The sequence below is a fragment of the Anopheles coustani genome, chromosome 3, assembly GCF_943734705.1.
Source record: "Anopheles coustani chromosome 3, idAnoCousDA_361_x.2, whole genome shotgun sequence".
NCBI classification, from domain to species: Eukaryota; Metazoa; Arthropoda; class Insecta; order Diptera; family Culicidae; genus Anopheles; species Anopheles coustani.
The window spans coordinates 75,675,275-75,699,505 of NC_071288.1; the positions used below are offsets into that span (position 1 = coordinate 75,675,275).

General features: G+C 43.5%; 1 protein-coding gene across 1 annotated transcript in view; it reads right to left on the bottom strand.

Moving 5' to 3' along the window:
- Positions 1-23,918, bottom strand: part of LOC131259082 (ecdysone-induced protein 75B, isoforms C/D) — a 121,588-nt gene extending 97,670 nt beyond the window's left edge. The window contains exons 1-2 of the mRNA XM_058260501.1: positions 23,801-23,918; positions 17,261-18,922 (exon numbers count right to left, since the gene is read on the bottom strand). Coding sequence (XP_058116484.1) covers positions 17,261-18,482 — 1,222 coding nt within the window. The 5' untranslated portion in view covers positions 18,483-18,922; positions 23,801-23,918. The remainder of the gene's footprint in view (positions 1-17,260; positions 18,923-23,800) is intronic.
- Positions 23,919-24,231: the final 313 nt, after the last annotated feature.

Below are 24,231 nucleotides of genomic sequence, written 5' to 3' on the forward strand. Positions count from 1 at the left end.
GCAGCACATTAGAAGTAATCAAATAATTCGAACGGCCTTGCCTTGCGCGGTCGGGGGGCCGTCACCCCAAATGGTTCAATTGCTATCGGACAAAAGCACACACAGCGGAATTAACACGACGTAAGCGCCCTAGGAACACGTTCGCAATTTTCAGGGACAGATCGGTAAGCGACTGTGGACTTACATTGTACCGTTTTATCAAAGATGGTATTATTATCATTTTGAATAAGCTGAAGTCTTAACACTTTGTTTACCCGTTTTGTTTTTTTAGTAGTAGATTTTTCATATAATTTGTTTATAAAACAAAAACAAAGTCTTGCTATTAACACATTAACCACCAGCTGTCACTAGTTTTAAAACATTTTTTTCCAAAAATAAATAAAAAGTTAACGGATAAGCTAAAGTAATTACAAATACGAAGTTTAGTCTTTGCTTGGGATTCCATAACCGTGGGTTTTATAAATTTTACAAACAAAGTTTATCAAAACAGCTTGTACTTAAATAGTGTGTTTGTACAAAAAAAAGTGTGTCAACGAGTTAAATAATTAGCAAGTAATGTTAAGCTTCCCTAAGGATAAGTTTATACATTTACCTGCACGAATTGTCTGTGGCTCTTAAGCAGAGATTCTCAATATACTCAAAAACAGAAAAATAACATACTAGAAACAGAAATAAATTGGCATACTAAATATTAACTCATGGTTAACATTCATTAAGACTAATATCAAATGCTAAACCCGAAAAAAGGCTTTTGGTGACTTCGGTTTTTATTCTTGAAAAATGGAAAGGTTCCGATCTTAAAATTGTTTTTAACACGTTGATTGCAGCGCTGTGTTAGTTTAATCGTTTTTAATAAAAATTGTTGACAAAATTTATTTAACCAACGGTTTAAGAAACCCAAGCAAAAACTAAAGCTTCCCAGTGGATTTATTCGTGTAATTATTGTATACCTACTGCCGTATTAGTACATTAACATATTAGTTTAAAGAGCTGATAAGGATTGCAGCTGTCAAACGCAATATGGGAGACATGGCAGTCTATGTGATAATGAAACATTCCTGAATTCCTGAGATGAAAACAGAACCAAAACTTGAAAGATTCAATATAGTGTCTTTTTGTGGTTGTAATTCTGCAGATTTTATTGAAAAATCAATTTTGAGAAGTAATAGCATTAAAACCTATTATGATTACAAATTAGAATAGTCCATTTAATAGAAAAAATAATAGATTGCAATGAAACAAAAAGTGGTTAGAGAGTAAATTAAATGACAATTACATTGAGAAGTAATAGTACTAAACTATTATTATTACAAAATAACATAGAATGGTCCATTTCATAGATAAAATTAATAGATACGAATGAAACAAAAACAAAGTTAGATAAAAAATTAAAGTCTGTAAGTCAACAATCAAACAATCGATTATGTTATATCTCAAATTTAAGCTGCAGAAAGAAAAAAAAACATGTTATATGACCCATCAACATAATCTTAGAAACCGATAATATAATTGTGGAATGAAAAATAAACTTTTCATCAAAAATGTCAGGGAACAATAGTAACCTGTAAATCCACCCAGTCTAACGATTCCGATAGTTTCACGCTCTATCGATTGGTATTTGGAGTAAGTGACAAACAATCGGGTCGGTTTAGCACCATACAACGTGAAGATAAGCGCCCGGGAAGAAGCTGCGCCACACGTACCGAAAATGGTTCGCCTCATCAAACCGATAACGATAACCAACACCACCACCGTCGGCTCTCTCACACACACACGTTCGTCACCCTGTGTTTGGAATTATCGAGAAGTAATGTATGCCTTCCATTTGGGTTTTTTCTTGTTCTTTTTATTTGGGCCATGTTTTCTTTTCCTTTCATTAGCGAACGCGCGAGATACCGGGGGTAGATAGAAGGTGGATGTCAACGACCGAGATAAAGTGCTGAACTTTCTCAAGGATACCCCCGCGCGCGCGCCACCCTCGCCACCTCCCACCACCACACGTCTTCCAAGAGCCTATTCCTTCCCGTCACTGTCAACGTGCTCGAGAAGCAATGACGTGGTTGCTAATGCGCGACCGAAACAAGGGCAAACTTGGCCCGCGACAGTCGGTAGGTGGAGGTGGTGTGGGGTGTTGGGAGGAGGAAGGCTGATAAGAGTCAATGTTTATTTTTTCCGCCGCTCGCACCGGAACGTCTTCTCGGTTGCGTCGTCTGAGGGACGGTCGGCCACTTCTCTCTCTAGGGTAGTAGACATTTTGTTCACCTAGTTTCGAAGTTCAGAGAGTTCTTTCCTTGCAGCTTGCGAGACGGCGCGGGGTTTTCTTTCCATCCTGGCACTCGCCACGCCTCTCGCCGCGCTCGATAAGAAGCATTTCGGTCGCCGATTTCGGTGCGCCGATGCAACTGAACCCTTCTCTATCACTTATCGCTCCCCGCGCGCGAGTTGCACTTTGCTATCAGCCTTTGGCTTCATTTGTTACCGTTTGGTGGTTGGACTTTTTTTTTTCGTTGCACTTTTTTCTCTCCACCCTACCCCCTTTTGTTTGTGCACCGTTGCAGGTTGTGTAACGAACGTAGAAACTGCAACCCCGGGAGGGTTCGAGCGCATCGAGTTGAGATTATTTAATCAAAGATTTCGCATCGGATGCCTTATTGTTTTTGTTGCGCGTCGGAACGAGCTCATAAGCGTTGACCAGCTGGCTGTTATCTACAAAGGTGATCGCTTGGAAACAAAAGAGAAAAGGTGCACTTGTAGCTTTTGTTTTCTTTTTAATTTGTACAAAGGACAAATTAGACTAATTTTTACGATAACTAATAACCTTAATTGCCACAATAAATTATGTGAAGAGCGTGTTTTGTTTGATGCTTAAAACTCTTATTTCCTCGTAACACGTTGACTGTAATGCTGTTTTAGTACAATCATTTGTGATCAAATTTGGTTATCAAATGTATTGAACCAACGATATTCAAAAACTAAGTAAAAACTAGGCTTCCCAAAAGATACATTTTCGCAATTGGTACAGCCGACCACTTCATTTGTCCTCAACTATATTAGTGTAAAAAGCTGATGATAATTCTTAACGCCATCTGCTTTTTGGGCGACAAAAAAGGTTGTTTTTAGCAGTCAACGTTTTAAAAAGGTTATTTTTGTGGTTTTAAAATCTGTGACTGTTTGAAACGACTTCTACTAGTCGAATTAAATGTTGATTGAAAAAATTACTCAGAAAGCAAACATTATTCAACTTGACAGCATATTTTACAATTTTAAACTTCATCCAGACAGATGAAAAAATGTTGAAAAAACCATCCAAGGTGAAAAAGAGCTTGAAATACAAAATAACATCAAAACCTGAACAGAAAAATGCACTTTCGAAACAGGTTGACCTCCGGGTGAATAACAAACTTATAAGGTGAAACAAAATGAAAATTTAAGCTATAAAAAAACTAAAACATCTCCAACGTGTCGGAGAGAAATGCAACAGAGAAAACACGCATACACGCCGCGTGATGCGATGGAAAGTAAAAACACGGTGGAAAACAGCTGAGCAGCACAGCCCCTTGAGTGACCCGAAGTGAAACACGATAAGCTACACGTTACCGAGTCTACCCAAATCAAATATTTTACATGAAAAAAAAAGACAACAAACTGGGGTGGGATAAAATTAAAACAACCCCTATCACATTTTCGGTGCGGTTAAAACGGTGACCCAGGTTCATCAGCCGCACGAAGGAAGCGAAACCCCGAATGAATCGCTTTCTAGGTGGTGACGACGATCGTACGAGCAGCGAAACGTGAACGTTGCCACCAACTCCTCCGATCTCCGGTGGAACACACTCCAGCGTCGTCGTTGCCGTCAATGAAGAAATGGGAGGCGAAAAAAAACGAAACACGGTGAAACCGCACGTCACGATCCGCGAAAGATGTAAGCACTTGAGGGTGTGAGTAGCCCGGTTCGTAGTAAACGGCGGAAGCAGATAGAGAAAGCAACAAACCAGACGCAAGAGGAGGGAGGCTAAGGAAAACGCGCACGTCTCGACCGCCGAAGAAAGCGGCGAAGAAAGTGCAAAAGCAAGAGCAGAAGAAAGGTAACACTTTCGCTCGTTGAAAGTGAACGTGCAGCCTCTGGCCCCGGGGCAGGTCTGAGCCCTGCGTCCCCTCCCCCGTCCACCGTTCACCGTTTCCGCCAATCCAGTTCGTGACGTAGAGTCCGCGCGAAACAGAAGAAACGTGGATAAGGTTTGGCCAGAGGGAACTCTTTGGCGCAGCTTTTGCTGGGGCGTTTCAATCGAACTAGGCAAAGTCAATGAACTTTCCGGAGGCTTGATTAAGTTTTTCTGACAGAAACCACTAGATGCAAAATATGTCAGTAGCTAGAAGGTTCAGATAGTTTGTAGAGACATTTTCGTTTCTCATTCCATTTAATACCCAAATTAAAATCAGTTGGCCAACGTGTTGGCTGCCAAGCATTTTTAGCACACTTTTTTAGTACAATCTTTTTTAATAAAATTTGTTTATATCATTCATTAAACCGACGATTTTTGAAGGTTAAACAAAAATTTAGCTTCTCAAAGAATTGGTATTAAATATTACTATTATTTTCCCGTTGCATTTTCATTTATTTACGGGTCGAAAACTTTTTAGAACTAATTGCTGCTGTCACCCACTTTTGGATGACGTGGCACTCAACGTGTTAAACTGGTTTTTTAATTCAACCTAACTAAAAATATCTCGGATACGATGCTGTCGAATTTAGACTCTTGAACGCAAATTTAAAATATTGACGTGGCGTCACCCATTTCGCAAGTTACAGTAGCTATCAACAAGCTCTAGTAATTAGAAAATGTTCTAAAAGAACAGGGCAAACAAAGTGTTAACACGTTGCGTACCAAGCGTTTTAGCACAATTTTAAGTACAATTTTTAAATTACAATTTGTTTATAATATTTGTTGAACCCATTTTTTTGTAAGGCCAAGCAAAAACTTAGCTTCCCAAAAATTTATATAAAATATTACATTAATTTTATGTTGCATTTTCATTTATTTATGGGTCAAAAACTTTTTAGAACTCGAACTGCTGTCACCCATATTTGGGCGACGCGGTACGGAACGTGGTAAATATAGCATAAATGATTTACTTGTAGAGAATGATACTAAAAATTAAAATACATTTAACATTGATGGCGAGTACTAAACGCAAAACGTATTATGGCAATCAGAGGTAAAAGAAGATGATATGAAGCCAAACGTTGATAACCTATGTTACAAAAGCAGCACCAGGGACGTTTGTGAGAACAGCCGTATGCTGATTTTAAAACTAAGTTTCGTCTTATCTCGTAAGACTCTAACTGACTATCAATGAGACTCGCTTCCACGAAGCTCCACTCTGGTTCGGAAAACGCGGAAGCGGAATCGATCGATCGTAATTAAATCACCACTCGAGAGCTTTTCAAGACTTGTGCGCTAATTAGATGCAAATGAAAAAATACAAAACAAATAAAAAAAAAACAATGATCCTTTCCATCCGAAGTCTCAAAAGTTCCCAAAAAAAACCTGCCGAACTCCATTTTTGGTCCACGAAAACTTCGAAAAATCCAGAAAGCGATGGTTTTGCATCCACGCAAAACGAAGCATCAACCCAAGCTCAAAACCAGAAGGTGGTGAGATCACAAAAAATCGCAACGAATCGAACTCCAGTGTCGTTGGAAGGGAAGGCCAACTGGAAATACCAACACGATCCAGATGGGTGGATGATGACGATGATGATGATCGTGGCAAGATACGGCCGTGAAGTGGAGGGTGGCTTGCGAGTTGAATGAACCGAAAAAGGATACGCACCGACGATTCGTCGGGCGATCGGCAGGGGGTCGGGATCAAGCGGAGATCTTAATCTCACGAGAAACTTTTGGTTCTAGAACGAGACTAGTTTTGTCCCGCGAAGTTTGTATAATTTATTCACGATTAGCTTGTGCCATTTGGGATGAATTCGCGCGCGATTTTCCCCATTTGACCAGCATTACTTTATAATTCAAAATGAGTGATCAAAAGCTCACGATCTAACTTATGGGGTAAAGTTTAATTTGTTATATTTTCCAACTACAAGCAATTCTGGAACATAATAAAATATTTAGTTTGAGGGGGCATGGAGAGAACTATATAATTTTCCAATTATTAAAGATACCACCAAGAGAACGAAGCAGTAAAAAAGAACGAACTTCAATCGAGTTCCATTCTTTGCGTCCCATCGGAATAACACCTGGCGTGCGTCACATTCCCAGAACATAATACAAAAAAAAACGTAAAACGCACTACGGTCTGTGTACCCAAAACGGGAAACTTGTTCCACCCATTGGCGAAGACGCTGGTAAGATTCGCTGGACTCAGAAGATCGTCAGAATATAACAAAGTCCCCAAGGGGCCATGGAAAGGCAGAGAATAATTTTCGACAGCTGGTTCTAACTTTCCCACCGAACGAATGCGAACGATCCGCGATCGAAGCCTCAAACCCGTTTTTCGGCTGACGGGATGGAGAAGGGAGGGGTTAATCACACACAGGACACGATCGCTTTTGGCCCATATTAAGCGTGGCCGACACGTGATGAGAAATTAGTCAACCAAAGGATTCTGGGTTTTTGATTCTCGCGTTTATTCCTTCGTTTTGAATTTTTACTTAAGCTGCTTCACTTGACGAACATTTTAGGGAACTGTCCACCCACGTTTGCAAGGCGGAAGCTGATGTGAACAAATAAGGACAGGTTTTGGGTAAGCAAGGTAAGGAAAATCAATACAAGTCGTGAAGGTTTTTAATGCCCACATTCTTCCGACAGTTGACGTCACATGACGCAAAAATAGAATTCATAAAATAGTAGAGTTCATCAAATGGTTGATAAACAATGGATATAAAAATATATGTAAAAATGAGGAGCTAATTTAGAACTGAAAGGAATCAAACAAACCCTGCGGCGCAAAAGTTGCAACAATTCAATATAGAAAAGAACAGAAAGGAATTAAGGGTCAAAAAATGAGTATAAACAGAATGAAAAGAAAATGTAAGGAAACAATATTGTTAAAAATAAAACTCAAGAGGCAAGAAAACAACGTACAATTTAAGAAGTCGATAAGAACACGAGGGTAACACAGAACTAAATTGTGGACAAAAAGTGCAAATTTAGAATTTACTGGAATCAAACAAACCATCACATGCAAAAGTTAAATAAATTCAATAAAGAAAAGAATTTAGGGTTAAGAAATTAGTGCAAACAAAATGAAATGAAAATATAAGGAAACACTCAAAAACCTTGTTAAAAATAAAACTCAAGAGGCAAGCATACAACGTGCAATTTAAGAAGTTGATAAGAACACGAGGGAAACACAGAACTAAATTATGGACAAAAAGAACCTATTCGAACGGAAGTATGAAGCACATCTTTTGGTTTCTTACGTGCGACTCAAAACGAAACTCGTGCCGTGCGCATTAAAAAGAGAAAAAACAAGAACCATAAACTGGTTTAATGAGTACAACGAAACCGCTTTGCCTCCAAAAGACGGTTTGGTTTTCCCTTCTATCAGCCAGAAGTTGCGCAGAAAAATGCCAGCCCTACTTGTCTTCATGATTCGCGCTCGGAGGAAGATACATCACGCGAGCAAACACACGCACACAGAGGTTGCACAGTGCGGTCATGAACCTGAGAAACGTTCCGGATCGACCTCCCTACACATGGCTCCACTATGGTTTTCGCCAGAGCATAAAACGAGTGAGGTTCTAAATGGTTGGAATGCATCGGGAAAAGAAGGCCGCTCGAAAGACTTGGTTCCTAACCGCGTCTTTCTCGCGGATCTTACCCTTTTCTTCGGCCTCGGGACCGTCAGGTTTTCTTTCCAACAGGAAAATATTCCCTTCGCGAAGGTACAAGACGATGACGATCGTCCAAAGAGCCGCCAGTGCTCCGAGGAATGAAGCTTGCGAAAAACAAGAAGATACAGTTGATGCACTCTGCTGCAACCGTATGCAATTGCACTGCGTTCTCTTTCTTCTTTTCTCTCCCGTTTGCCTTCGCACATTCGCTTCCCTTCGGGCCAAAGGGCGAGCAAAGGAGATGGCTCCGGTGGGCTAGCGTTGAACCACCGTGGCGAACGCAACCGCGGTCATGAACCTTTTTTCCCTTCATCTCAGCTCGCTTTTGCACGAGGCAAGTCTTGCGATTAATTTCCCCACTTCCCAATGTCTTATCCCACCAAGGCGTTGGCTGGGAGCGAACGTTCAAGTGACGCAGTGACTGTTTGGTTCGTTGACTCATGAGGATGGCGATCGCTTCGTGCGCCGCTCGCTCTGCTCTGTGCCGATGCCCTAGTGCTGATACTGATCAGTGCCACTAGTGCTCGCTTCTGCTGTAGAACACACAAACACGTTATGGAATGGAATGGGTAGTAAACAATTTGTTGATTATTTTTTGTTTCATAGCATGAATCATTTCGTATGCTTGAAAAAATATGTGTTCTTCGCCGATTTATACCGCAGCCTTTCAGCCGTTTTGTTAATTGTTAGCAGTTTAACTTCTGTTCTGTTCTCTTCATAATGTTCATGTAGGATTAAAGCTGAGCCACTCGCTTTTTTATTTTAAAATGTTTTATAAATGAGTCAGTTGTGCATGAAACCATTCTATTTGCTTTTATTTAAGCAGTTACCACTTTTCTGCTTATAGAATTTTTCATAACATACGTCTTTGTAAAACAAGCCGAAAAAAACGTTCCTGATTACAACTGCTTTCTTCCCCAAGAATGTTTTTGTCCATGTTATGTTCCCTTCACGATTTGTTTTGTTTTGAATGAAGTTTTCTTACTGCCATTTTTATATTTTAGTACTTGCATTAAAATGACTTTGAAACGATTTTCTTTTAAATAAACTGTCTCTTATTTGTTTGTCAAATTAGTTATGGTTTTCAAGCAGCTACCGTTTTTTTCTTATTTAATTTGCCATAACATACGCTTTTTTTAAATGAGTAGAAAAAACGTTCCAGATGACAATGTTGCTGTTCTCCAAGAATGATTCACTTTTATACTATATTCTCTTCACGATATGCTTTGTATGTAATAAGTTTTTCTTATTGCTATTTTCATTTTCGTTCTTCGTATTAAAATGACTTCTCCATGAATTTCTTTCATGTAAACTGTCTCTTATTTGTTTTTCAAATTAGTTTCCTACAATTGATCCATGTAATTATGTTTTTCTGTCAATAAGAAATCATATGATATTATACTTCAGACAGGGAAGAAAGAAGAAAAAAATTGTTTGTAGTGTTCATAGATAGGATTAGTCAAAGTCCATTTAATAGTATATCACGTCGCTTTATACATTTTTGTGCCGAAATCCAGTATCAATGAGCTATTGAGGTGCAAAAAAGGAGAAAATAATCTTGCACAATCAAATGTATTTATTTAAACATGCCCCACTTAACATCGAGACTAGTGTTATGTTTCCGACTGAAAATCGAAAGCGATAATTGTACTACTCGAGTTTAATCCCAACAGCACTGATTCTCATTAATGGCCTCCTAAGTCAAAAACGGAATGGACGTGCAAACACACCATCGTTTAATACCAATGGAAAGCATAAAATGTGTCAATTAACGAACGATTTATTTTCCATACAATCGACAAACGGCCCCCAAAAACCACCACCCTCCCCGGACCGACGCTACCGAAAGCAATGTATATCACTTTCACCCGCGATATAAAATGGCAAATATTTTCCCATTCCGCTTCCCCGCATTTTCCACGTGCCGGCCCTACTGCTTGGTGGTTGGTGGGTGAATTTCCGTCACGGTGGCCTATTTCCCTTTTTCATTCGCTCACTTTCTGGCCCTTCGCTGCGTGGGAGAAGAAATGTGCTCGTGAATTTTGTCTGGACCGGGTTTTTGCATTGAATCGAATTGTTTCAACACCCTGGGGTCTGGCGATACTGGTTGGTTCTATATCGCGAGTTTCGATCAGGGTTTTACTTTCAAAATGTCACTTTTCCCTCCCGCTTCGGTGCAGGATTTTCCAAGGCCCTACGCCAGGGTCAGGGCTGGCGATGGTGGTTCGTTTTTCCTTCGCGCCAACCTCGAGAGCTCGTGTAGGACTCTCGCCGGAGGTTGTTTAACTTCTGCCAGAGTTCGTTGCCATTGCCAGGCAGTGTTTCTGTTTCTTTTTCTTCCCGTTTCCCGGCCGCACGTGTTTCCTCGGGGAGGTTGCTGCACACAACATGAAGTGCTATTTATGCTGCACCTCTCGCATTAAGCCGAGCGCCATAGCGAACTATCTTTTAAGCTGGCACCAAACGTAAGGGACACCGCGGGCGAACGAACCCATGAATACCTCCCCTCTCTCTCCCCTTTGTAGGGTCCACTTTCATCCTCCACCCCTTTGATGCAGTTGCTTTCTTTCTCTCCCTCTCTCGCTTGAAACACTCGTAACGCTCAGGAGGGTGAAAGCATAAGTTCGCCACCCCGCAGTCTTCGAACGGACCCTTCGGGCTCGCGATCGATGCGATCGAAGTGAAAAATGGAATGGAAATAAAGCACACTTGCACACTTGCACACTTTCACACGACGACGACGACGACGATGCCACGCACAAACAACAAGCACACATTCATTGCTACCCATGACCCACTGGCTTCATCATCCCCTTCCCAGTAGGAAGATGGGGTGGTGGTGGTGGTGCGATGGTCACAGTCAATCACCTACCCCTGCAACCGTTCCCCCCCCCCCACAGCTCACTGAACATCGACGAAAACGGAGCCCAAAAGCGAATGGGCGAACAAAACTGCCATCGAAAGGTAACCACAACGATCGGTGGGAGGGGGGTGGTCGATGCGGTAAGGGTGCACTGCTCGCGGTGGCGTTCAATTTCTCTCGCGGTTCATCGAACTTTTCGCGCCCACTAACCACCACCACCACCACCACCACCCCTTTCACATCCATTCCCATCCCTCTCCCGCGCAATAATGATCATGTTTGATCCTTCCCTCCGATCACTTTTTGATATCTTTCCTCTCGCCTTTCCTCAATCTATATTGTTACTCTTTCTCTCGCTGGTCGAATTTTATTTTTATTTTATTTTTATACTTTTTTACTTACGTTACGCTTTTTGATTTCGCCGGTTTCGTTGAGGAATTCCTACCCTGGGTGGGACAAATTTATTTTTCCTCTCTCGGTGGTTTTGGAGCTTCAATGAAGCTTTACGAACACGACCGGCTCTCGTTGAAACACTGGGAATATTTTATCCGAAAACGTAGGGAAAAAAGTGGTTCCGAAGGAATTTGCAAAATGATTTCGTTGATGTTTGCAGGACATGAAAAACTTGTCAAGTGAATAAGAGCCTGTAGTAGAGATTTTGCACTTCAATCAAATGAATAACTGAAATGTAAACATGGTGTGTGACGCAAAGAATGAAGAAGAATAATTCTAGGATAAAAATATACACCGTTGAAGAAAGAAGGAATATTGTGAAGCCGTGTATAACAGATTGAATTGCTTAAAAATAAATGTAAATCTTAAACAATATAATTTTTTTTTCTCAACCGGTAGTTTGCAATGTTTTTATTTGTATTCATTTAATTTTATTTATTTTTATGGTATGCAAAAAATTCAAAACACTTGACCTATTGAATTCTAAAAGAAGAACAAACCACCACAAGATCGCTTTCCTGTGCTGAGATAATCGGAAGGGAATAAAAGAAGGACAGCCTGAATCTCAAACAGAAAAGCTCCACGCTCGGTAAACGACGAACGAAGCGCGGCCCAAAGTCAGGGAAAACTGGGCTTTCTTTGCCACTGCCAGTTTTCCACCCTGCATCATATTCTTCAAAACGTGTTCCCTTTCACGCCACGAACGAAAATGCGCGCGCCACAAAACATCAGTGCTGCCATCTCGCTGCCGATGGCGGAAAAGTTTTATCCGCATCTCGACACATTGCCCGGTCCTGGCGATAGAGGGCGCTGTGCGCGCCACTTCCGGGAACGATATAATAGGCGGGGGAGAGATGGAGGAGAGAGAGTGGGCTGAAGAAAGCTGGCAGGAAAGCGAGAGTGAACGAACACGAATGAAAGATGAAAACACATAAAGCAGTGAAGAGGAAACGACGAAAGAGAGAGAAAGAGCAAGAGAGCGAGAGAGAGAAAAGAAAGGAAAAGAAACAGAAAGAGGAAAAGAGTAGAAGAATGTGAGAAAGCTTTCGCCTCACGCGAGTGTCGAGTGAAAGTGAGTGGCTTTTCCAGCGGTTCGAAGAAAGTGAGTATGAAAAGTTTGAACTGTTCACTCTGTGAGTAAATGTCTGCTCTATCTGTTTTTCTCATCGTTTTGAGAAAATTTTCTCATGATATGATGATATTCAAATTATTTCGATCAACCAAATGTGATCATTTAGAAATTATGAAAAACTCGTACTAGAAATGTATATTAGTTACGAACATTCTGATGTTTGCATCTTTTTGTTACTACGGTTATTTTGTTATTGTCCTGATAACTTTTAATAAATGTTAAAAACTTTATGCAGAAGACTACTGCGACCCCCGTCGATACAATATACCGTAATAAAGAAAGGCAAACTACAAAAAAAACGAACGAAAACAATAAAAAAATACATACACACCAGAAAACGTGCAGAAAATTATTTTCCCCGCGGGAAAGCAGTAAAAGTCGGCTCGCGTCAAAGCCAAGAAAACCAACAACAGCAAAGAACACGAAAAGGGTCAACCAACACAGTACGGAAAGCGGGGGTGGAAAACGCGAGCGAATGGTGAACATCATCAAGCGAACAGCAAACCGGTACACAAAACGAGGCAAAGTTGACGCAGGTGGCACAACTTCGCACCTCACGGTAAAGGTCAGCCAAACACACGCCAAACAACAACAACGCAACACTTCAAAAAGCCGGAGTAGTGAAAAGAAGAAAACCATCAAAAGTTGACGAAGAATTAAGACGACTGAAATGGGGTGAAAAACAAAAATTCGTCCACCTTCAACACACCACGAACTCTTTCGCTTTGCCAGATGAAATGTCAAAACAATCGTCCAAAAAGCCGGACAAGTGTAGGGCAATGGGTTGGAAACAAAAACTCGCAAGTTCGTTGCCAAAATGTGACCAAAACCCTTGGGTTTAGGGAAGCCATACTCCGACGGACGGCGTGCCGTTTGCTTTTGTTTGTAAAACAAGTGCCCTTTCTTTCTTTTTTTCCGTTTGCCCCGACCTCCACGCTGATGTTGACCGCGAGTGTTTTGATGTTTGACAGTTGGTGTTTTGACAGATGATTAACCCACAATTGGGGCCCACCTGCGCTGAAGGGAAAGCCTCCGAAAAAGCTGCTCGGTGAGCGTGCACCGCTCGGTTATTTATTAAATGTTGTGTGCGTTGTACGCATTCAACGACCCCTTGGCTCGAAACGAAGGCGAACTCCTTCGGCAGGGCGAGCACGCACGCACGAACGCACGGGCGAAAAGTCAACCGTCAGCCAAAGTCAAGGCAGCTCCCGGCGGCCGCCCAAAAGGCCACCACCCTCCGGGAGCGCGAGGCCCGCATCAAGGTCACCAGGTTCCTTGTGTTCGTGAATTCCGTTCGTTCTGGTGAAACATTCTACGGGGGTAAAAAAAAGTCAATGGTCGGTCGATGGCGAAGGTCGAACCGGGCAAGGCACACATCCTTTCGGAAACGAATGTACTCTTAATTCGGTGAAGGAAGGTGATGAAACAAATGCTTCCTATTTTCCTGCAGCAATTAAAGATTGTCCATGTATTTATTCGTAAAGGAAATCAGTAACAACTGCAACTCTTCTTCATGTAATTCTTTTCTGAATGTGATTCTCTTCTATTAAACATATTTGTTGGACGTTTTATGATATATCAAATTGTAGTGCAAACAAAAAAGGATTGGAAAGGGCACATACACAGATTCAGAATAAAATACAACTGCATAATATTTAATATCCGTGAAATAGTTTAGGTTAAACGAAAGTTTCTTAAAAAATTTCTAGAAGTTGTTGAAGACATTTCAAGCAAATTTTATATAACCCAAAAATAAAATAAGTGAGGAAAACCTGTACAACATAATCGGTCACACATTGTGAGAACAAACCGAGAACAATCCAGAAATTTGAGCGTATGAATCAATAAAATTTTGTATTGTACTAAAAAAAACAAAAAGGTAAAATAGAAAGTATACATAAATAGTGAAAAACTTTGAAAACATCATAGAATACTGAGAACTCGGAATAAATACAATTTGCTCCCCTTGCAGTTTTAATGTAAAAAAAATGTAAAAGTTGCCAAAATTAGAGATTGTCTATTCAAATTTTATTATTAATTAAACTGTAAAATTATTGATGTTAACAAAGCTAATCAAACGTCTTAATTGAATTTCGTTGCTCTATCTGCCTCAAAGCCTGCATACTTTTATAGTCATTAATACGGTTGACGTCCTCTATCATCACAATCCTACATTTTTTCAATTATTGAATAACCTACAACATCTTGTGACATTCTTCTTTTTTATGTAAGCGCAAAAAACTTGACCGATCATGCCTGCTCGGGCTGACCATCGCAATGACTTCCGCATCGTTAACGACGTGGGCTACCCCGATGTACCAGTTCTACCCCCTCCCAGCAGAGTAAATGTTGAACCTGTTCATTAGCAGACGATCGCATCCGTCTCGACGTTCGTGGATGTTCGGCCGACGTATGTAAATTAACCCTCACACATCGACAAAGCACGACTAGAACTGCTGTTGCTGCCCGTGATTTTGCGGCAAATAAAACAAGAGTAGGTCATCAAACAATGGTGGATCGTTGAAAGAGAAGATGTTTGCAAAATTGCACATGGAGACGCCTGGTGGGTCAACCAAATAAGAATTGCCAACCTAGAATAACCCACATTTTAGCCTTTTTTGATTGATTTAGTTTATAGCTCATGATAAAATGTTTGTACTGACACAAACATTGGTACACACATGTAAAACCCTAAACCATAAAAACAAAATTGGAAACCGATTTGAGGAAAAAAGTGTAAAACTACAATCTCGAAAAGATGTCGTCATTGCAGTTCATCTTAAGTGAAATATTTGCATCTTAAGAGAAAATGTTCTTTATTTTTGCCTATCAAAATTTCTCAAATATTTTTCATAATTCATAATTCATAAAGTGTTAAAAAAATGTGGTAGGGTTTGTAACCTCAAATGAATGAATGTACAATTTAATCATCATCATTCAATTAGGCAACTTTTTACCGGCCAGTAAAAGACAAAAATCGATTTCTTTAACAAAACAAAACTAAGATTAAAAAAACTACTCATCTTAAGAGCAAAAGTTGCACCAACTTTAAAAGGTCATAATTTTAACATTTCAATTCTAGTTTAAAGACCATTCACACAGCAATCAGAAACACTGTTCAATAATTCCAAGTACTAAATAATTTATTTAGAATTGTAGAAGAGTGGCTTGTATAGGATAATAATAGTTTTTGACGGTTTTTGCACAGTTTTTGTTCTCCGTTGAAGCTGTTTCATTTTGATATCTTCTAAGACCTCGGTCGTAATGGTATTAACTGGAGTTGTGTAATTCAGATTGGGATTAATGAATTTGAATGATCTTTTGCATTTTAGAGAATGAATCCTGATTTGCAAAGTGATCTGATGCAAAGTGATAAGTAAAAAATGGCGGGGGAAACCCCTTTTTTATGGTTGCATGATTTACGTCAATATTGAAGATTTATTAAGGTTTCCAAAGGTTCATATGAATGAATTAGGTGAAAGATTCATATCAATGACTAGCTGATTAACCCGAATTCATCCGGGTAGAAAGAAAATTCCAAATGAAAGAGTGTTTTCATTCAGTATCTTGAGTTTTACAATGTTAAGAATGTTGAACGTTTCACACTTGAAAATTGGCTTTCTTATTAGTATGTTGGGTGTAAATTAATTCGATTTTGTGTGATTGAGAATATTTGTACGAGAAGATAAAAGAAGTCTGGTAAGATGGTAGCCCCTCTTATCCCTTCCTGCACATGGAAGACATTTTATTAGATGATGGCTACATATTTAAGTTGTATGTGTACCAAATTTTGTAAAAACCCATTCCATAATTGTTCAATTATTATCATTTTTCATCATTTTAGGTGTTCGTTGCTCGGGGATAGGGAAAGGTGTTCGGTTGGGGAAAGGGAAGGAGGACATTAGAAATCATAAAAAATTAGCTACACTCCAGCCTAGTTTGGTTAAGGTAGACTTATGGTAGATTTTGCGTTGAATACATGTGATCATAATTGATGCTTTTTGTTCTGAGAATTGCTATTGTTTTGCTGGAGAGGAGGACGGTAGTGGTAGTCTTAGCTAAGAATGAACATTAAGAGTGAGGCCATTCGATTTAGAGACTACAAATCCTGCAAAATTGATACCCATATTGTGTTTTTACCATTTTTGAGGTATGGGGTAGTGTGAGAGCCTCCCTTTCCCCTTCCCCTAGAAAGATGAAATTTTAACCCATGGTATATCCTTATGTAAGCAGTACGTGTACCGAGTTTTTGAAAAATCCGTTCAATAATCGTTGAATTGTGGAACATTGTGGAATGTTGCAAATCGTTTTAGAAAAGTAAATTTTGGTCGCTTGTGGATGCACCACAAATTTAGTAACTTTATTTCACGATCGATTTACAACTTTTTATGGGCCCTGCCTCCACAATTATCCCGCTTTTATACGCCAACCTTGGGTCGGCGTAATCGGTCTAATCGGTGTAGTTGGCGCCGGCTTGTTGTCAAATGTCAACGGTTGCCAACCCTACCTCGTTTCCCTTCGTGACAGTTGAGCTATAATTTTTTTTCATTAATTTAAAAGGGTAGGTGTTCGGGAGGGGTAGGGAGGTATGGGGATATCAACAAACGAAGTTCAGATCATTCAACCATGGAAAATTAGCTACCTTTCTGCCAAGTTTGGTACAAATAGGCCCGGTAGATTTTGTGTGATGCGAGCGCATACATATATATATATATATATATATATATATATATATATATATATATATATACAGACAACGGTGACTTTTATATATATAGACAGATAGATAGATAGCAGATAGATAGATTCATAAGGTACAGCACTAGTATTAACACTTTGTTGACAGGCGCTTGTTACAGCTACGTGTGCTGAGCGTCGAACGCTGAGCTGAGCGGGGATGTACATGTCCTTTTCCCATCAGCATGGTGTAGATATGATAGACACTTGTCAAAGCGACTCACCTAGGTCTGGCATGGAGCTGGACGGTTCCTCGTGACCACCGCCTCCTCCTCCTCCTCCACCCTTCGATAGCTGCTTGAGTGGGGGTGGAGGTGGCGGGGGCTGCATCGAGGTGACGTGACCATTCGCTGGCTGCTGCTGGTGTTGGTGGTGTTGGTGTTGAAGGCCGTTGGTATGATGCGTGTGATGCGGATGCTGAGGAGTTTTGTTGCTGCTTGAAACCGTTGCATTGGAGGAGGTCGCCATCGTGAGGGGTTTGTAGATGGCCGAGGGGCGGTCGTTCGTCACCAGGATCGTGGTGGTGGTGGTGGTGTTGTTGGAGTGGTGGGAGTTGTGTGGAGAACGATGCCGTTCTTCGTCTTCGAGCTGCGAGCCAGGAGAAGGGATACGGCTGAGGGAGGCTGCAATGGACGCACTTCCGTTCACCACGATGATGCTACCGTGCTGTGGTCCCCGCCCTTCCTCCTGTGCGCGCCTCGACCCTTCCTCTTCCAGGCTTCCCGCGTGGTGGCGATCCTCGTAGGAACTTCGATGAGGTTCCATTCGTTGATTACTGGCCGGATCGCACGGTTCCGGCGGTTCGGGCTGATAAAAGCGCCCGTCCCGTATCACGTGTACTCCCTGGCCTCCACCGGTACCCACCCCCGGCACAACACCCCGGCAGTCTTCGTCGCCTGTGTCAGCATTTTGTTGGTGCGCTTTCGAAACGATCTGAATCCGAGCCATTCGTCCGTCCGGCTCGGGACTTCTTCGCAGCGCCAGCGGAGGTGGAGGTGGTGGTGGTGGTGGTGGTGGTGGCAACAGCGACGAGGGGGAGGCGACCCTCCGCGGGGGCCCTTGACCGGACGCCACCGTAAGGGCGGCCGCCGCCACCGGCATCGAGAGGGCGAGCTTGATCGTTTTCTTCGGCGGCAGATGGGAAGGAAAACTCGACCGGATTGGGGGTGGGAGTGGTGGGCTGGACGACAACCGGGACGCAATTACCGGTTCACCCCCTCGCGGGGAGTACACGATGCACTGGTTTTCGGCCAACACGAACGTTCTCACCTCCGGCCCGCCGTTTCGATCTTTTTCCGCCCGCTCGGAGTCATTTTCCTCGCCTTCATTCTGCGCGCTTTCCTGTGAGGGGATTTTCCGGCGATCCTCAGCTTTGATCGGTACCTTACGATCCTCCTCCCCGGTCACCTCTCCACCGCTACCCGCACCATTCCGAATGCACTGCATGCTTGCCCAGTTCGGCTTCACGCAAACGGGGTTTGACGAATTGGCAGGGGGAAAACTGTTTTCCCCACTTTCCACCCAAAACCAACCGAAACCTAACCTTTTTCTCTCCACGTGCACAATTTTCAGTTGCTCCCGGAGCGACCTTTCAAACTTTTTAACTTTTTCCGAACAATTTTTCCTTCTCACGTGGCACGAGGGTTTCCTTTTGCCTTACTTTCATCCATTATGTATTTCTCTTTTCTATTGTGTGCTTTAACTTTACCTTTTCTTCGGTTGGTATTTATTTTTAATTTTTTTATTTTGTGAAAATAATAACTTCACCGGTTCACTTTACCTTTGTTTTTCCGGGCTTTTGTAACAAGGCTTCTTTTCCGGGCGATCCGGACCATTTCGTAATTTTTGTCACGTTTATTCGACTGCCCTTTGTTTTCTACCATTAACTGTTAAACGAAGCATTTTCTTTTACATTAATTTTCTGGGTGGAAAATCAGGGGCAATACACCACCGCAGCGCACTGGTTTTTCCACAAACATTCGCACGCACACCACTGGCACGCGCAACAATGTACCGAGCGCTATATCGAGCACCGGCTGTCCTTCCGAAGGACGAGTTAAAACCCCACACATACACACGCACACAAACACGAGACACACTTATGCACAGATACACTTGCAACGGGCAATGACGGGTTCGATGACGCACTTCCTCGCTACTTACTCTTTTTAACCCACTCGCACTCGCATCTCATGCTCTCTTTCTCGCTCTGTATGAAACCTTCAAACTTGCTTCTTTTTTAAATGTAATTTTCCCGCCCGATGGAATCGTTGATTTCACTTTGTTTACCGTTAATTTTATCACCCTCAATTTTGACATTTGGTAGCATGTTTTTCTCGATTAATCTTCGTCCTTTTTTCCTTCCAAGAAGATGGAAATTCACTTCCACTGCGGTGATCTCTCTTGCAGGTTCATTTCATGATTTTCATCCTCGATTTTCGCTCGGGAGGTTTGTCGTGTCCTCGCAAAACAGGACAATAACAGCAGGTGCAGGAAAAATTCAAGGTCTACCGACACTTTGAACCCAGATACACACACACGCACACGAGCACACAGTCTAATTCGATTGACGTTACCAACACACTAACAAAGAAGGCTGCGAGTTGGGGGGCCGAGGGACTGTCACTGTCAGGTGTTGCTGTATTTATTGTTGTGATTGTAGCTGTAACGACTGTTGCTGATATTGTTCTCGGTGTCCTGGCCTGCCAGGGAACGGTTCAGAAGCCGTTGGTTCATTGCTGGAGCGATGGGAAGAGAAAGAAAGGGAAGTGGAGGTCAAAATAAGGTGTCGCACAAATAAGGTGGAGGAAAATGGCCGTCCGATTGAGAAAAAGATGGTCGTTTCAATTATTTACTATCTCAAAAGACAATGACTCATCTGTCTTGTACGTTTTGCGATCCATTGTCAAACTTTCTCTGCATTTTCTCGCGGTTTGTTCGATACGTCAATATGTGTTGATTTTTCCGAACCTGTGTTTCGCCCGAAACCCGCGCAGCTCCGCTAGGCACACATCCACGTGTTCGCTATTGCCACACTTCACGACAAACGCACGCACGCACGCAAAAACCAACCCCTCCCGGCCAAAAGGGGGCGGGGGTGGGAAAACTAATTGCAATTCGAACGAATAAAAAAAAACCACACACGCCCAACATACACACGCTCTGCTCTCCTCTTGCGACCGCGAGAATATGGACTAATCTTCGATCCGGCCCAAACGAAACACAAAACGGGCGAGGAACGAAGCGAACGAACATCTTTTGCGTCAACAACAAAAACGGACACACGCATACAGGAGGAGTTGACGAGGGAAACGGGACGAGCGCGGCGAGAAGGAAGTGGTTTAGTGGGTGGCGAGACAAAAGGGGGCGGCGGTTCGACTGAAACGCGCCGAGTTCAAGGTCAACATTTTCGGCAATACAACGCCACGACGACGACGACGACGACGACGAGGCTGCTGTGTGCGTGTCTGCGGATTTTTCGACCGGCATCCAATACAATCTCTCGCGCTCGACCGTCTCACGTTTCTTCTTCCGCGTTCGTTTGCCATCACCCGCGACGAAGGGAAAGAGACGGCCGGACCCGGTGTAAGGCTGCAGGTGCGAGCGAGACGGTGAGCGATGGCCGTGAAAATTGAACACCATAGCAACGGGAAGAGAGAAGCGCACGAGGTTGCGCGAGGCGAGATAAAAGGGCGAGAATGAGAGGATGAGTTTTCTCTCTCACCAGAATTGCGCCGATTCTCATTTCAACGCCTCGCACGCCTCGCGCGCTTTGATGGTGTGCAGTTTTGATCTCGCCGCGTGCGCGTTTCTCTCGACGCTCGTTGTTTATACGTGTATCCCCCACCCCCTCCCTCCCAGCACACAACGCGGACAAACTGCCCTACTGCCACGGTCGCCGAGTGCCCTTTGCCCAAAGCAAAACAAAACAAAAACCAACAAACAATACTCTCGACCACTACTCACACTCACACCACCTGAAGCTATAGGGCCGGTTTTTCTCAAGCATCTACTTTGAATTGAATTTTTTGCTGCCCCCACTTTAGCCCACCTTCGCTCGGTCAACATCCCACAGTGCGATCGCGTTCCGTTCCGGGTTGCTCACACTACTAGGTGAAGTGAAATAAGCCCGGCCGCGAGAGCGAGAGAGAAACACACAACCTGCGCTAGCGAAGTGCCTTGCCGCGCTGGTTGTGTGGAACGGGGAAGCAAATAGGGAAGAAAGAACTGGCCCGCGCGAAAAACACAAACCCAACAACAACAACAACAACAAATAACGCGCGCTCGGAGCTCGCGCAGTTCCGCACACACTAGTTCAAACCAATCCATCTCCACGCCGTTGGCCTTGAGGCTTAGTTGCAGCCGTCACGCGCCGCTGAACGGTTGTCAAATCCATACATGGGAGTAGCGTGCGATTCTACACAGCATACACACAAACGCAAACACTCGCATTGAGGATGGCCCTTGGCCGCGGGGAAGAGAAAAGTGTGCGATTGCACAAAAAAAAGGGGCGCACTCGGGGGCCTCGACTTCTGTAACGGCGGTTCTTGCAAATTCCAAAATTTGCATATCTATTTTCGCTCCACTTTTACCCCAGAAGGCCCGAACTAAATATCTTACACAGTTCGACAACTCATTGATGTATCGCGTCGCGAGCTAAGCAGGCTGCGGGGAATGTGTGCGCGTTTACTTTTACTTTTCCATTCCGAAGCACGGCGCTGTGTTCAGGCACAAGCCTACTCCGCACCCGGGAACGACTAACACTAGCCGCGGCCAGAAAACGGGAGCTTACTACTGGCTCCCGCTTACGACATTGTCGGATGGAGCGTGCTGCGGGTCTGTATGCGGGTATCCGATCATCGCCCATCATCGATACGTGATACCAACGGCGATGACGGTGCTGATGGCGATGATGGCGCTTGCTGACCGTTTGATAACCATCTGATCGGGAGAAACAATCGTGCTCGTGTTTAGACACGAGAGTTTGACGTTTGTTCCCTGGCAGGGGTTGGTAGTTGTGAAACCGTCACCCAAAGGGCTGCATTAATTTGTTGCAATTGAAAATAAAACCCTCGAAGGCAAACGGCACACACTTCGGGGGAATGGAAAATGGAGTACACATTTCCAAGGGAAAGTCGAGGGTAGATTAGAATAATTATGTTTGAAAAATGCTTTCTCGTAACCGCGTTCTACAGGAGGCGCACACCGACGAAGCGGATCGTAGTCGTCGTGCAACAGCAGAACCGAACCAGGGGTGCCTGCTGCTTTCGGTTGCGCGCCCCCTGACTGCGCCACCGAGGGATTCTATAAAAAGACACGGGAAACGATTTTCATGGTCAACATTTCACCTTGAATAAGTTTATTACTGAGCAGCAGCAGCACCAGCACCAGCGTGATGATTGCGATGATGGCTGATTATCAAATACGGTTCACACACCACATGCACACGCTGCCCGCGGCCGGTTCTTCGTGGTTTTTTTTATCTCGTTTTTGCACAATCCACGATTCAATTGAGCCAGCGTTGTTAATCGGTTTATTACGTTCGCTTCCAGATACGCCTTGCACTTTGATTACGGCACGGAATTCACAAGCGAATTGACGATGATGGCTCATCTCTAGCCGTGCGATGAGCTCATCTCACGCGGACGAACACTTCTCACTAGCGCGTGTGCACCTCTTCACTTGGGATGTCCCTCTAGGGGGTTTCCGCTCGTTTGTTATTCGTCACAATCTTCCAACGGGGTCTTTTTGTTGTCAATTCATGCAAGCATTCCCCCCTCACACAGTACACGTTGAGTATTTCTAAGAACGCACATTTTTCATCTAACGAATTTCATCACTTTTTATTTAAAATAAACCTTCGCATGACCAACGGAGTTTACAGCCCCGTTCGTTTGGACTTTTGAGAAGTTTATCCAACACTTTCTTCCACAAACGGCCAACAGCGTGCGTGTGGCCGAGAAGCAGGCTGTGTCTTTGCTCGTTGCGACGGACAAAAGCAACCAACCGAAAACCGAATCTCGTCCGGAGGACACTTCTTTTTCCCCATTGCTGTTATAGCAGTTCATGTTCACCGCGGCACCGGGTCAAGGCCCTGGCGGAGCGAACTCAAGGCCACCGACCGCCTGACAGGGGCCACGGCTCACACATATACACACACGCACCCATGCACGCACGCAAGTGAAGAAAAATAGCTCCTCACACCGCACAACGCAGCGAACGAGAGGAGAAGCACCGTGGAATGGCAGAATGGGGAAAATAATAATAACACCGGGAAAATCAAGGAACGGTGGGAGGCAAAACAAAAAGTGACTAAAAAAAAAACAACACACACACACGCTTACGAATGCATCACACTGTTCGATCCATCGATGATGTGGGGAGCCTGAACGCTATGTAGAACCAGCATTATTCCCAACTGCTTAGCTCTTTCTCCCTCACGCAAAGGCACACACATTGGCAAACGTATCGATGGACGGCGGGCGGTCATAATCTGTGTTTCTAATGCTGTTCGCCTTTGATTTGACATCATGCTTTATTATGCTTGCTTTTTCCGTCGAAGCGTGTACGCAGCCAAGCACGGACCGTTTTGTGTTAATCCACAATCGAAGTAATCCTTGTTTGATGGCGTTCTCCGAATTTGACGTTCGAACTGTCATTTGAAGCGCCTGTGGCGGAACAATATCCGCAATGTTTGAACCGGTACACAATTAACTGAGGGTACATTGAATAATGAAATAAGTGTGTTTTCCACTGAACCGTACCTTTACTCCCGAATCACGGTGACACAATCGACAGTTTTGGCGTGACGATCAAACAAAAATACCGGAACTAATACCGGGAAGAGCGTTTACAACAAGAGAGAGAGCCGGAACACGGCGGCAAACAACGACCACGACGACGACCACGATGACTGGACTGGATAGCTCGCAAGCCTGTAGCCGCGTGTCCAAGCCACCCGAAAGATTTTCCTTTACTGTCGCTTTCGTTCGGCGTGAACTGGTGCCGTACCCTCGCCGACAGTCGCACATAGACACGCACTCGAGCACATGCACACCGCCACCGGCCGGTCGACCACTACACGCGCGCACACGCCGGGCCCTTCGTGTTCTTGCGACCCCACCGCGTTGCAAACCCTGACCTACCCACTCCGCACAGGCGTGGTAAGCACCGCACGTCGAGCCCTGTTCCCTTA